Below are 13269 nucleotides of genomic sequence, written 5' to 3' on the forward strand. Positions count from 1 at the left end.
ACATATATATGTATATATATCACACGCCGACCGGAGCCATGGCAACACGAGTCATGTTCGATCTTCAATGCCGTGGTGATGGAGTTTGTGGTGGGAGCAGCCCTTCAGTGTGAAGATGTGTGTGTGCCTGCGCAGCTGTGGCTATGATTCAGGGATGACAGTCGAGCGGGGGGGGGGGGGAGCGGGGAGGTGGGGGATGAGGGAGGGAAGGGGGAGGGCGTTCAGGGTGAGACCGGGCTCACGACGAGACCCTACCCCTTGAGCTGCAACGCAGCATGTCCTCTCAATGACACAGGCCGTGCTTTTAGAGCGGCTGCAAAGGAAGTGACGCGGGCGATGCCATCCGGTTGGTCAGGATGACTGAGGCCTGCGGGGTTAACACCCCTATTTTAACGTTTCCTCCAAATGTTCATCAAGAGGGTCTTTTTATAACCCAGAGGGTGTTAAACAACCGCGATTCGGCCTCAGATTGGTAGAATGGTGCTGGTGGATAAGGGTCCTCTTCTCAACATGTTGGTTCCCAAAGACTGCCCAGTTCCTAAAGGGGAAATGAAGTAACGCACAACAGAGAGTCAAAGGTCACAGTTTCCACCTCCAGCAAGTGTGCGAGTCTGATGATCTGTGATAGCCCGCGATGCATCGCGTGCCTATTAGTATGCATCAACGGGAGTGCTACACAGGAGCACACACGTAAACACATAGAAACCGAGCCGGCTGCCTTGAACTGCGTGTGAACTTGTGTGCCAATGCCCGCCACCACACATCATCACAGTGGATGTCTGTGCGCATGCATGCGTGTCATCAGCACCGTGATGCAGACGGCTTGCCTGCTACAATAAATGTTTCTTGAGAAATATATATTTGTTTCTATGCTGTGCTGTGCACACAGTGATTAGGCAGTCAATCCCCTCAGTGCCTGACAGGAGGGGAGATGGGGCCCGGTCGTCCTCTTCTCCTCAGCTCCTCCGGTGATGCTGACTCATTACCCACCCGAGAGGAGCTGGGGAGGTGGGCAGGGTCAGTCACAGAACACCCACCGCAGGAGTGAACCGACGCAGCCCCACCGCTCACACATACATGGGACGACTGTGGGCAGTGTTCATCCTCATGCCACACATTCTTCTTGTTTATAGCATCTGTTACAACAACAGAGACTGTAAAATAAGGCCCATCACTTTAAACTATGAGAAAAGGTTGAAAGTTATCAGCACTGCCACTGTTGACATACATGTTTACACTTTGTATAATTTAACTTTTCCTTACTCAAAATCCCCTTTGGAAAGCTTCACCCACAAATTTGTTAAAGAAACAGTAGGTCTAACTACGACCCTCGTGGTTTCTGGTTTCTAGCCCAGGCTCTTTGCCATCTTCACCCAGAAGATCTGCTATAACAATGTAGGACTGTTGGATCCCAGATTAGACCACTACTGTTTTGCCCCCTCGCCACCAAACAGTTCAACATTTACATTTAAAATAGCTCTCAACATACACACAATATATTTGTTTGACCATTTTTTACCTTTTTGTATTGTAATGTGCAAAATCTTGACAAATTTCAGGACCTTGGACATTTTTGTTAGATATTATAGTTTTTAGTCTTTAAATTGTTCCAGAAATGTTAATTACTGTTAATAACATAACAACTAGTAGTTAGCTGCACAAAACACAGAGAATGCTGCCCAGTTTATGAGCTGAGAATCACAACTGCTTCTGGAAATTACAACATTAAATAATTATTACGCCGACATCGACAAAATATCAACTTTGACAAGTCCGTATTTAATGTCAACTACTGCAATGGGAAAGAAACCAACGTAATAATAGCCTATTCAGCCCCAGTAGTCAAATAACTGCCATGCTTGGATTAACAAGCCTAATGGCAATTGCTTCAACCAATCAATCCCATCACCCTTAGGTACTGTAGAGCTAATTAAAACACTTTTCAATATGAATCTACATTGGGTGGTTGCCATATTTAGAAAACCAAGTTTCTTTCTTGTATAAAACTGGCCTACATGTATTTCAAAACTACAAAACACATGCATTAAGCGGCAAACTTGCAAAAGATCTTCAAATGCGAAGCAGTAAACCAGCAAAAGGAGTCGGACATTGCATTGATTGCAAGACTGTTGGGCCCTCACTTTTGGTGTTTACCTGACTGAAAATGACATCTGTCACACAGATTTTAAAGTTCACATCCATCTATGCCAGCATGTCAGCAAGCCAATTATGTTGACACAACAAAGTCCTGACCGATCAGAATGACCAACGTTACACCACTGGTTACTATGTTGCACATGACCTGTGCCCCAACACCAAGTGCTGCTTTATAAACGTGGGTTTTGGGTCAATGAATGAGAAGAAAAAAAACATGTTTGACTAAAGTACAAGGTACACGAAACAGGACATGTTATGTGCATGGGTCGTGATAAAACAGGTACGGTGTCAACGTGCACAATTCGTGCACTTGTATTCAGTAGTGATTCATCTGCGAGCGCCTTCAAGGAGCATCCAAACTAGCTGCAGGGTAAGCGCGTCCAGAGTTAGCCTGTTAGCCGCGGAGCTAACAAGCTAACCACCGATAAGGGGAAGGTCTTGGCGTCGCTAATCTTTTATATTTTTTAGCCCGTAAACCGACGTCAACGAACGGGGAACCTGCCGTCTCAACACACAAGATAGCCGCGTGCTACCAGAGGACAATAAATAACTAATTGGACTCCTCGGCATCAGATGGGTCTGAAGCCGAGGGGCAGGCCAGGGCCAGGCTGAGTTAGCAACATTAGCCTAGCTAGCGGTTAGCCTAGCGGGCTAACAGCAAACAACTCCTAGCAACGCAAACCGTTGCGTTCCGGAGCGCGAGCAGAGACGCTCACTCAGCTACTGTTAGTCGCTATGGTCTAACGGTGACAAAATTATCGTTTTCTTAGCACTCACCTCCCCGATAATGAACGGTTATATCGTTATTTAAAAAAATAAATCATCCATAAGTGTATTTTTGACCTTTGAGAAATAAGAATAGGAACCTTACCCATTAGTTCACAGCCTCTGCTGGCTCTCATAGACTGGGATATTGAAGATGATGGAGTTGCACCGCGCATGCGTGGGAAGGGCACAGATGGGTCACGGTTAGATGGGATCTGACCATGATTCCCACTGAAGTCTACTGGTCAAGTATACTAACCCCCCCCACGCCACTCCACCAGACACACACACACACACACACACACACACACACACACACACACACACACACACACACACACACACACACGATGTTGTTACCTGTTTGGTATTTCGATTATGTTCATATATGCATCTTATGAGTTGAGTGTAGTCATATGATGTGGCCACAATAATTTATGGAATCAATTGCATTCAACATGAGATACTTATAATACTTATACTAAATAATAATACGAATACAACATTATAGGTCAGCTGTATAGAAAGTTGATAAATGACTGCAGTCGTGAAATTGTTAAGAAAGAATAACAAACAGCTGGTCCATGGAGGAAGAGGTATCAGTCCACTTATTTCTTCCTATAAACGATGTTTTAAAGATAACCAGTCTGCTTTGCTTTAGAATTTTCCGGATCTCAAATAGAAAAATAATTCGTGAAATAGGCAACACAGTAAGTCTACAACAAAATAGACAAATATTTCGGACATCAAAATCAGGATGATCTCCACACGCACACACACACACACACACACACACACACACACACACACACACACACACACACACACACACACACACACACACACACACACAATGTTTTATCATCAAGATGACGGACCGGCATCAAGAGACATTCTTGTCCTTGTGCTCAAGCTCTACTAAACGGGACATTGAATAAAATGGTTTGTAATCGTTAGCCTTCCTACTGTCGTGGTCATGTTTTCTCTCTTTCAACGTGTGCTGCAGTTAAATCCCCACCTTACTGGAACTGTTGATTTACAGAACTGGAGTGACAGTAATAACTGTAATGGAGGTTTGTCGGCCTTCAAAATTCATATATTCATGATTCAATTTATAATATATAGTCTTATAATTATACGTTCTTGCAATTATACTATATATTATACTATGCTATAATATGAGGAGGCTGAGGAGAGAGGTCAATACATCCTCCGGCCAGAAGGGGGCATGAGAGGGCTCAGAGGAGGAACGTCCGAGGTCCGACCACTGGGGGCTCTGTCCATGGCTCGGACCCATGGCTCGTACCCGTATCATGTGAAGCCTGCCGAGAGGGCTCGCGATCAGCCCGCGACCTCAACAAAAACCCCTCTGCCTGATCGGGACCCAGCCCGGAAGTCGTCACTTTGGCAACAAGAAGTAGCTGTGTTATTCCCGCGAAGATTGAGAGTGCCCGTCAAAGTTTACAGAGTTGTGCAGGTCGGTACTCATTAGTTAGATGTGTGTTTTATTGGACATTGGTCTAACTTGATAGCCGTATACTATAGATACAATACGTTTGAAGTAGTGGCTCATCTATTCCATCCAGCTTGCTTCAAGTGCTATGTGTTTGAGACGAAAGTCTGCTGGTGACGTTAACATAGCCTGTCAGGACACTTCTCACAAGCACATGAGTGACAGCTGAGTTTATCCTCCGCCGATGACCCCGTAAGAAGGGTCTATTGGTGTTACATTAGGTTTATTGGTGGTACAATAGATATATTGGTGGTACACTACATGAGATATATGTTGGTGGTACAATAGATACATTGGTATTACATTAGGTCTATTGGTGGGTGGGTACATTATGTATATTGGTGTTAGATTAGGTTTATTGGTGGTACAATAGATCTATTGGTGTCACATTAGGCCTATTGCTGGACTGGTACATTAGGTATATTGGTGGTGCAATAGATCTATTGGTGGTACATTAGGTATATTGGTGTTAGATTAGGTTTATTGGTGGTACAATAGATCGATTGGTTTTACATTAGGCCTATTGCTGGTTCAATAGATCTATTGGTGGTACAATAGATCTATTCGTACTACATTAGGTCTATTGGTGGTACAATAGATCTATTGGTACTACATTAGGTATATTGAAGGTACATTAGGTCTATTGGTGGAACATTAGGTATGTTGGTACTACATTTGGTATATTGCTGGTACATTAGTTATCTTCTTTGCTTCACTAATCATTCTATGTGACACATGCCCTGTCTAGGTTACTGTCAACATGAGTAAACAGAAACTCAAAGATTCTCCAATGCCAATAGGAGAATGCATTTCTCAGGTTTGGATTTCTAATTTTATAACATTTTGTTATGTTTGTTTACTGCTCCATCTCTATGCATCTATGTGGTTGTTTTACGTGTGCTTCATATAAGATTTGATGCACTAAAAGCATGATCAACATGTCCATAGCCTTATAGATTATTCATGAAAACCTTGCACGCACATTTTGGTAATTTCTTAGAGAGGTAGGCTACTACTTTTCATGTTATATTTATTTGATTCAAATGTTGACTCTTATCAACCGCAATGGCTGCTCATGCTGAGTGTGAAGAATGAACACTTGTAACATTTAAGTGCATCATTCTACAATCTTAGTTTAAGAGGATTAAGTGTTGGGTAATATGACTGTATTAATGCTGTTCTACTGTTCATCCATGTACAGGTGCAGACTCTGCTAAGAGAACGACTCTGCCACCAGCCGCTGCCACAGAGGCCAGAGGGAGTCGATTCCCAACACAAGTAGGGAGGATTTATATGGGTAACGAATACTACCCTCTTAAAGGTAGCATATTATACCACCAGGTGTGAGTGTGATTAGCCGTTACAAGCCGTTTTGAAAATCTGCCTCTTTTGACATCAAAAGTGGTCGTGTCCACCTAGATCTACACTGGATAAATGATTCCACCAGCCTACCCAGTGGACCGTAGCAAACGTTGCTCATCTATCAGCCACACATCTAAGTGGCCATGCCCACCTATGATGTCAGAAGAGGCAGATTTTCACAATGGTAAAACTTGTAACTGCTAACCACACTCACACCTACTGGTATAATAATTCCCCTTTAAGGGAGAGGGGAAATAGTGAAACATACCACACAGACCAAAGCAAGAACAAACCTTACGCCCCCAATCGGATGTTTCAAAGGTGAACATACTGGCTGTAGCATTGTTGTCGGAGAAGCCAGTATTTCGACTTCGGCATTTTTCCTTAGTCTCTTAAGGACGAGTAAGTGTGTTGCATATAGCTCCTTTTGACCAAGGTAAAGTCCTTATTGACAGAATTGCGTGGTGTGTAATGTAGCCTTAACCACCTGTTTCATTGCAGGCACCTATTGGAGCTGCTGAAGCGAACAGCTGTGCATGGAGAGAGCAACTCTGTGCTCATCATTGGCCCAAGGGGAACAGGGAAGACCCTGGTAAGGAAACGACAGTTAACCTATGTTACATTACAGCTTCACATCCAGTGGCCCAAAGCAATGGCTTGGCCAATAGATCTTACCAAACTGCCAGGGAAAAAGACCACATTTAAAATAAGCTAATTGTGCTCCATGTCTCCAAATGCACTAGTCAGTCAATCTGTTAGAGCCTTGCCAGCAGCCAAGATGGCGGTTTTGACACATTGTCTTCACGCTCTGATGTATCCCTGTCCTGTGTAGCTGCTCCGATGTGTGCTGGCCGAGCTTCTGGCTGAGGAGGACGTCGATAAGACCCTACTGCAGGTTCACCTCAACGGTAGGCAGTCCTCCATACTTCTGATGAGCAGGGCCGTAGCCAAGGCATACAGGCAAGGGGGCCCTGAACCCTCCCCCACAGAGTATCCTCTGATTGGCATTGGATCCTCCTTATTATCTCACTGACCCTCGTTGGATTCCTCACTGTTGATGATATACAATCAGTATTGTGTATAATGTGATGATCATGATCATGTTGAGAAAACAATCCTCCTCAGAGGTCCCAATCCAAACTTTGTCAACACAAACATGCCCCTTTTTTTTTATTTAATATTCTTTACATTTTCAGCAAATCTATTTATTGTACTTTATCATACTGCTATCATACTATCATACTTTTTTTTTAAAATAAAATGATGCTTCTAAAAAACTAGAGGCTTGTGTAATTTAAATTATGCATCACTGTATTTTTCTGCCTTCTTTATGTAACTTTCTATTGGGACCCATGCTGTTATTTGGCACCTCTTCTGTTGTGTTTTGTTTTATTTCTTTGAATCCTGAGCGTTAAAAGCCTGCTTTCCTTGCAGGTCTCTTGCAGACAGACGACAGAATAGCACTGAAGGAAATCACGAGACAGTTGAGCCTGGAGAACGTAGTTGGGGACCAAGTGTTTGTAGGTACCACAGTGCATGTTAAGCACTCTCAAAGCAGCAGTAGGCAACGTTCAAGTCAAGTAAAAATTATTCAAATACTCGTCCAATTCCAGCAGCTATCTGTGCCACCAATGTTCTACAAAAAATACTAAGTCAATGAGTGCTTTATAACTGTGTAGTAGCCTGTCAAAAATATTTAAACCCACCGGCCGAATTATAACCAATCAGGACTTGCTTTTTAGCTAACAATCAGGAGAATTCTCTACAAAGTCAAGTTCCTGATTGTCTTTCTCTGCTCAGCAATACTGATGTGCGCGGCACAATTAGACATCGTTTGGCGGTACCTTTTTGACTTTTCTGTCTTTAAAATTCATCTAAGTTAGTGGCAGTTCTTACTGCTCCTCTACGGTACTGTAGTTTAGATATAAGTGTCTTCTCTTCACAGAAGAGATGCCCTGATTGGTCAGAAGTCAGAATTTCTCTACCAAAAAATCTTTGTTGCTCTCTCTCCTGTTTGATTTCAGGGCAGCTTTGCAGAAAATTTGGCGTTTCTACTAGAGGCCCTTAAGAAAGGTATGTTTTTTTGTGACATAATTGTGACAACAGAAATTTTTGGCACACAGGAACACAATGACATATTTAGTGAGAGGGTCACTACATTTTTAATAATTATTAAAAATAATTATTACATTATTGAATTAAAAAAATATATAAATTAGTTATGAGGAGGCCCACCGTTGTTTTTTCTTAATTGCATAACCTATCACTCAATTTCGGCAATTATATGTTTTTACCTAATATATAAAAAGAGGCTCCCCCCCCCCCCCCCCCCCCCCCCCCCGCTCGCGTAGGGCACCGAAACGGCCAGCAGCGGCCCTGGTAAGAGCTACAATAATGGTGTTTGCAATAAAACCTGTAGGCCAAAACGAACTTATTTTCCTTCAATACACTTCAAACCTACAACAGCTATTCCCCCCCTTTTAGACTGGGACAGAGGGGAATTGGCTGAAGGAGATTCTCTTTCTGTTGTTGGTTTCCTGCTGTAACCATACCACCGTTAATCCCGTCTCCACCTCCTCACATCAGGGGACCGCAGCAGCAGCCGTCCGGTGCTGTTCATCCTGGACGAGTTCGACCTGTTCGCCCACCACAAGAACCAGACACTGCTCTACAACCTGCTGGACGTCTCCCAGTCCGCCCAGACCCCCGTGGCTGTGGTGGGGCTCACCTGCAGACTGGTATGCTCTTATTGTGGAGGAGGAGGATGCATGGTGTGAGTGTGTGTGTGCGTGTGGATTTGACAGGTAGGACGACAGCAAAATATACTGTCATGATTTAGTTGAACAGTTGTCTGTCGCAGTCGATGAGATGTAAGCGAGCATTCTAACGAAATATCAATCAGTGGCTGAAACATTAGTTAAAAATTACTGAAAACATGTTTGACTTGGCAGTTGTTACCAAATGTCAGAGAAATACCTAAGGGCTAGGAGACAGTCAGCAGAAAAGTTGTAGCAGAAGCTACAACTTGGAAGATATCGATAGGGGAAACATGTTTGTTTGAATAAGTAATATTTGTGATAATCATAAAATGCAACCGTCTAATACAGCTGTGATTGACAGGCAAGATGGATTCCCCTAATAATCGGGGATTAATCATAAATAGGCCGGGAGCGGTCTAAAATTTGATAGTCTCATACAGAGGCAGGGGCACTCAACTGGAACAGCCATCCTCACAGCATTTCACTCACTAATAGTTGACTGGTGGCCAACGGCCAAATGTAACAAATTACACTCAAACAAAAGCTCTTAAAAGTCCTACCTACATCACATTTTGAATAATCTTCCAACTCATTACAAGTCTGTCACTTATATATTGTTTCTGTTACTTCTGACATGTAGTTACTGTAAGTCTTTCGATAAAAGCGTCTGCTAAATGGCCTAAACGTAAAGGCTTGGTTATGGTTGGACGTCAACGCAATGCCAAGGGGTTTATGGACCCATTACATCCTTGCGGACCCTACCTGCGTCCACCGCAAGGGCCTGAGTCCGCCTCCCAAAAGTTTTAACCTTGCGTCAAGGCGATACAGCAGCAAGGGCTGTGATTGGTCCGCTCACTGAAACCGGACACAGAACCAAAACAGGTTCATGACTGCGTCAACGCAACTGCGTGGTCATTGGTGCGTCGATGTCCAACCATAAGTAAGCCTTAAGTCTTCGACAGAAACACAATCTTCCATTCATTCAGTAATTTATCAGTGTCCTTTCCCTCCGTGGCCTCAAGGATGTGCTAGAGCTGCTGGAGAAGAGGGTGAAATCTCGCTTCTCCCACCGGCAGATCCACCTGCTCCCCAGCCTGAGCTTCAGCCAGTACCTGCAGGCAGTGCAGGCCCAGCTCCACCTGCCTGACACCACCTTCCCCGACACCACCTTCTGCTACGACTGGAACGCCAGCCTAAAGGTCCCCTGCCCGCTTCTTCATACAGCGCTGACAGTTTCCGTCGCGGAGCCAAGACGATTTGAGCCAAAGGATAGATTGTAGAGTTGTAAGGGTTTTGTGAGGAGGTTTAAAACAGGGGGGAAGAGAAGCTGAAGGAACTCAAAGAATTCCGAAATATATTTGTGACATGCACGCAGAAAATATAAAAAATGTAAAAATCAAGTTTAAAAGTCACTTAGCGAGAGATTCTTGAACCTGTTGGAGCTGTTGAAACAGACAGATGGGCACGGTTTAGTTTTTGTAATGACGTAAAAGTCCTGCCATTTGGAGTTACTTTAGTTGTTCTTCAGTAAAAGCAGAATTGTTAAGTGAGTACATCTTTACTCACTCAAAGGTCTTCTTTGGATTGTAGGCTTTGTGTGAGGACAAGTCCGTGGAGGAGGTTCTACTGAGACACTTCAACTCTACCAAGGACTTCCGCTCCCTGAATCGGCTCCTGGTACGAACACAGCGCTTTCATCTGAAATCCAGAAAGTGGTGTTCAATTGAAGGATGCAAATGGTCTTAAAGGGGAAGTTCAGGGATTTAACACATTCAGGCTCCCGCTGGGTTATTGGGAAAGAGTTTTTAAACGAATTACAACTTTCTGATATAATCTGTTATTACCTTATTGTTTATAATAGGTGCATTATTAGTGAAATTTTGACTACAAAATCAACTTTCCACTGTGTTAATAGGTGAACTGCCCCTTTAAGCTGTGCTTGTCTGCCTGTCTGTCATTTCTTTGTCTCTGTCTCTTTCTATTTCTCTTTTGCTATCTAGCTGTCTATCTCTTTCCTCTCTCCGTCTCTCAATTCTCGGCATGGAAGAAAAAACTTTTTTGTGTTTCAAAATCATTACATAACAGTTAACATAAATAATATCAACACAGAATAATGAACAAACAAATTTCTACTTTTAACACACACAGACACACACACACACACCTATATATTTATTCTATTCTATTTTTGCTCACTACTCCACTCGGCCTCTAGATGGCGAGCCTGTGTCGCGTGAGTGTGAACAACCCCACCATCAAGCCGGCTGACCTCCTGGACGCTAGTAGGCTGCTCTCTGCCGACGCTATGACCAACGTTCTCCACGGTAACCAATAACACCTGGCGACAGGATCGTAACACACACATGGATAGAAAGGTGTCAAGAAATGCATGCTCCCAGACGGCTTTGATCGAATATCAGATCAACAAGGCAAATGCATTGTTTGCCTTGATATTGTTTCTCTGTGTCTGTATGGGTTATAAAAGTGTTCAATATAAAGCATACTGCCTGGGCGGGGTAGATATGAAAAAAGGATTTTGAATCTTTTGAGTCCAAAAAAAAAAAAAGAGTTTATTCTTATTTGAGGGATTAATTAATAGTTATTTCTACAATAAGCGTTGCCAAAAGTATATGCCACTTAGTTGGTTTATTCCCATCAATAAGTCTACTTCTGAGTAGGCCCAGGGCCTCAGAACCTGGTAGCAACATCAAGGGCCTTCCTTAGGGAGTGAAATCATTAAAAGCACGGCACATTTAAATGAATGCTTAGCTAATGGCTAAACATGTAGAAAATAATATGTTTCAGATATATTTTCATTTTTTTTAACGACTGATGTACGGCCTTCTGTGTCGTCTGTCTCCAGGCCTCTCCATCCTGGAGCTGTGTCTGGTCATCGCCATGAAGCACCTGAATGACATCTATGACGGGGAACCCTTCAACCTCCAGATGGTCTACAACGGTACGCAGCACCACATCAACAGGACCACGTCCTGGAGCCTTGATAATTATTATACTATAATTGATTCATAGGTGAGTCTGTTCTTATTCATGTAGGTTAATTAAGTTGACCATTAGTTGACCATGATTTATTCATGAATGAATAAATTAAATAAATAAATGTAACGGTCGACTGCCTCGCGGAAGTTGAAGAAACAGCAGAGTGAAGTCGTTCTGTACTCACCAGAAGACAAACTGCAATATTCAGGTGGTGTGTGTGTGTGTGTGTGCCTCTGCCTCTGCCTCTTTCTCTGCATTGGGATTGAGTCGTGTCCGATACAAACGGCTGACTCAGACGGGCGGTTGACGTTTGTTTTCTCTCCTCAGAGTTTAAGAGGTTTCTGCAGAGGAAGTCTAATTCACTCTACAACTTTGAGCTGCCTGTAGTCATGAAGGTCAGTGCTTGATAAAACCTTTCACATATTTTGCCCATAATACTTTTATTTTCCCAACATATTTCTGATTGATTGTAATCACATATTTGTAGGACACTGTGTCCTATTTTGAGAATCGAAAGAGTGCTATTGGAAATAAATATTAGAAAATAATAATATAGTTTGACGCCATCGATTCACTACTACTGCATTTCCTCTCGCAGGTGAAAGCGTAAAAAATTGCCAATTCGTTGAACAAATGCGTAGAATAAATGCATCTGTATGAAACATGCGTTCCAAAAAGGGTTCCGGTTCAATCCCCCAACCAGTAGCTCTCTCTGACCCCTGCCCCAGGCCTTCGAGCACCTGCAGCAGCTGGAGGTGGTGCGTCCGGTGGACGCGGCGGCGGTGGCGGCAGGGCGGGCCCAGCGGGAGTACCAGCTGGTGAGGCTCATGCTGGACCACAGCCAGATCATGGAGGCGCTGCAGAAGTACCCCCAGTGCCCCACCGACGTCAAGCAGTGGGCCGCCTCCGCCTTCGGCTAGGACCGGAGGAGGGTACTGCACCTAGGCCTTCCTAGGAGAGTTTGTTCTGGAGACGGTTTGGCTTTTTGCGTGACGGTGTGTCACCTCAGCTAATCACTGGGCCGGCTGAGACAATTGTACCAGCACGCAGAAGGTTTATACCAAGGAAGACCACGAGTGAAGCTGGTGAGATTAGTAACTGATCAGGGTGTTGGATGGTACGCCTTCAGAGTAGGTCTTCTGTGGGGTTGTTGTGACACCGGTCCATGGAATACATTGTGGGTTGTAAGTGTTTAGCAGAAAAAAAATGTTTTTTGTTACTACTTTTCCAAATAAATGCATAAAAGAGCTTGTGTCTATGTACACTGTGTGAGTATCCCAGAATATCGCCATGTAATGGGTGACTTGATAGGAGTTAGATTGTAATGATACTGTTTCATTCCTCCTCCCTCCTCCTCTTCCTCCAAGGGAGGAGAATCGGATCAATGTATTTCAACCTAGATTTGCTCAAACGCAGCAATGCTACGTTTGAGCAACTCATTTGTTAACTAATTTCTCATACAGTGACACCATTGGCTTATCTTATAGGCCTACTTGTAATTTCTGTCCAGAGTTCATCTGACATTAAGGGTTTTATTAAGTTGAATAAAGGCCAAAACCTGTCCAACAACAAGGAATGTTGAATGTGTGTCCAAACCGATGTCCTCTCATAAATAAAGCTCATTCTAGTGCTGCAAGTGTCTTTAGTTACTGGACTGGTGGGTTCCATCATATAAAGTCGGGGGGCTTTATTTCTCTGAGCTTGCGCGTGTGTTTC

At 43.5% G+C, this 13269-nt stretch overlaps 1 protein-coding gene across 2 annotated transcripts; it reads left to right on the top strand.

Annotated features, from left to right (window-relative positions):
* Nucleotides 1–4280: 4280 nt before the first annotated feature.
* On the top strand, nucleotides 4281–13051 carry orc4 (origin recognition complex, subunit 4). Of its 2 annotated transcripts, none has more exons than XM_079735871.1 (14): nucleotides 4281–4399; nucleotides 5184–5252; nucleotides 5637–5713; nucleotides 6299–6389; nucleotides 6630–6705; nucleotides 7232–7317; nucleotides 7822–7870; nucleotides 8384–8535; nucleotides 9579–9755; nucleotides 10147–10233; nucleotides 10772–10880; nucleotides 11420–11515; nucleotides 11881–11948; nucleotides 12282–13051. In XM_079735871.1, exons 2-14 carry the CDS (start codon nucleotides 5196–5198, stop codon nucleotides 12471–12473), a joined length of 1317 nt encoding a protein of 438 aa, XP_079591997.1. In that variant the 5' UTR covers nucleotides 4281–4399; nucleotides 5184–5195; the 3' UTR covers nucleotides 12474–13051. The 2 variants fall into 2 exon arrangements, with proteins under 2 accessions (XP_079591997.1, XP_079591998.1); XM_079735872.1 differs by having other exon boundaries at nucleotides 9633–9755.
* The last annotated feature ends 218 nt before the right edge of the window (nucleotides 13052–13269 follow it).

Source organism: Pollachius pollachius (assembly GCF_949987615.1).
Source record: "Pollachius pollachius genome assembly, chromosome: 4".
In the NCBI taxonomy this organism is placed as follows: Eukaryota; Metazoa; Chordata; class Actinopteri; order Gadiformes; family Gadidae; genus Pollachius; species Pollachius pollachius.

Bases quoted from the DNA above. Each gene is read 5' to 3' on its own strand.
- orc4 (XM_079735871.1), top strand. From the start codon at position 5,196: ATGAGTAAACAGAAACTCAAAGATTCTCCAATGCCAATAGGAGAATGC. The intron at 5,253-5,636 runs GTTTGGATTTCT...ATCCATGTACAG, and splicing joins TAGGAGAATGCATTTCTCAG to GTGCAGACTCTGCTAAGAGA. The intron at 6,706-7,231 runs GTAGGCAGTCCT...CTTTCCTTGCAG, and splicing joins ACTGCAGGTTCACCTCAACG to GTCTCTTGCAGACAGACGAC.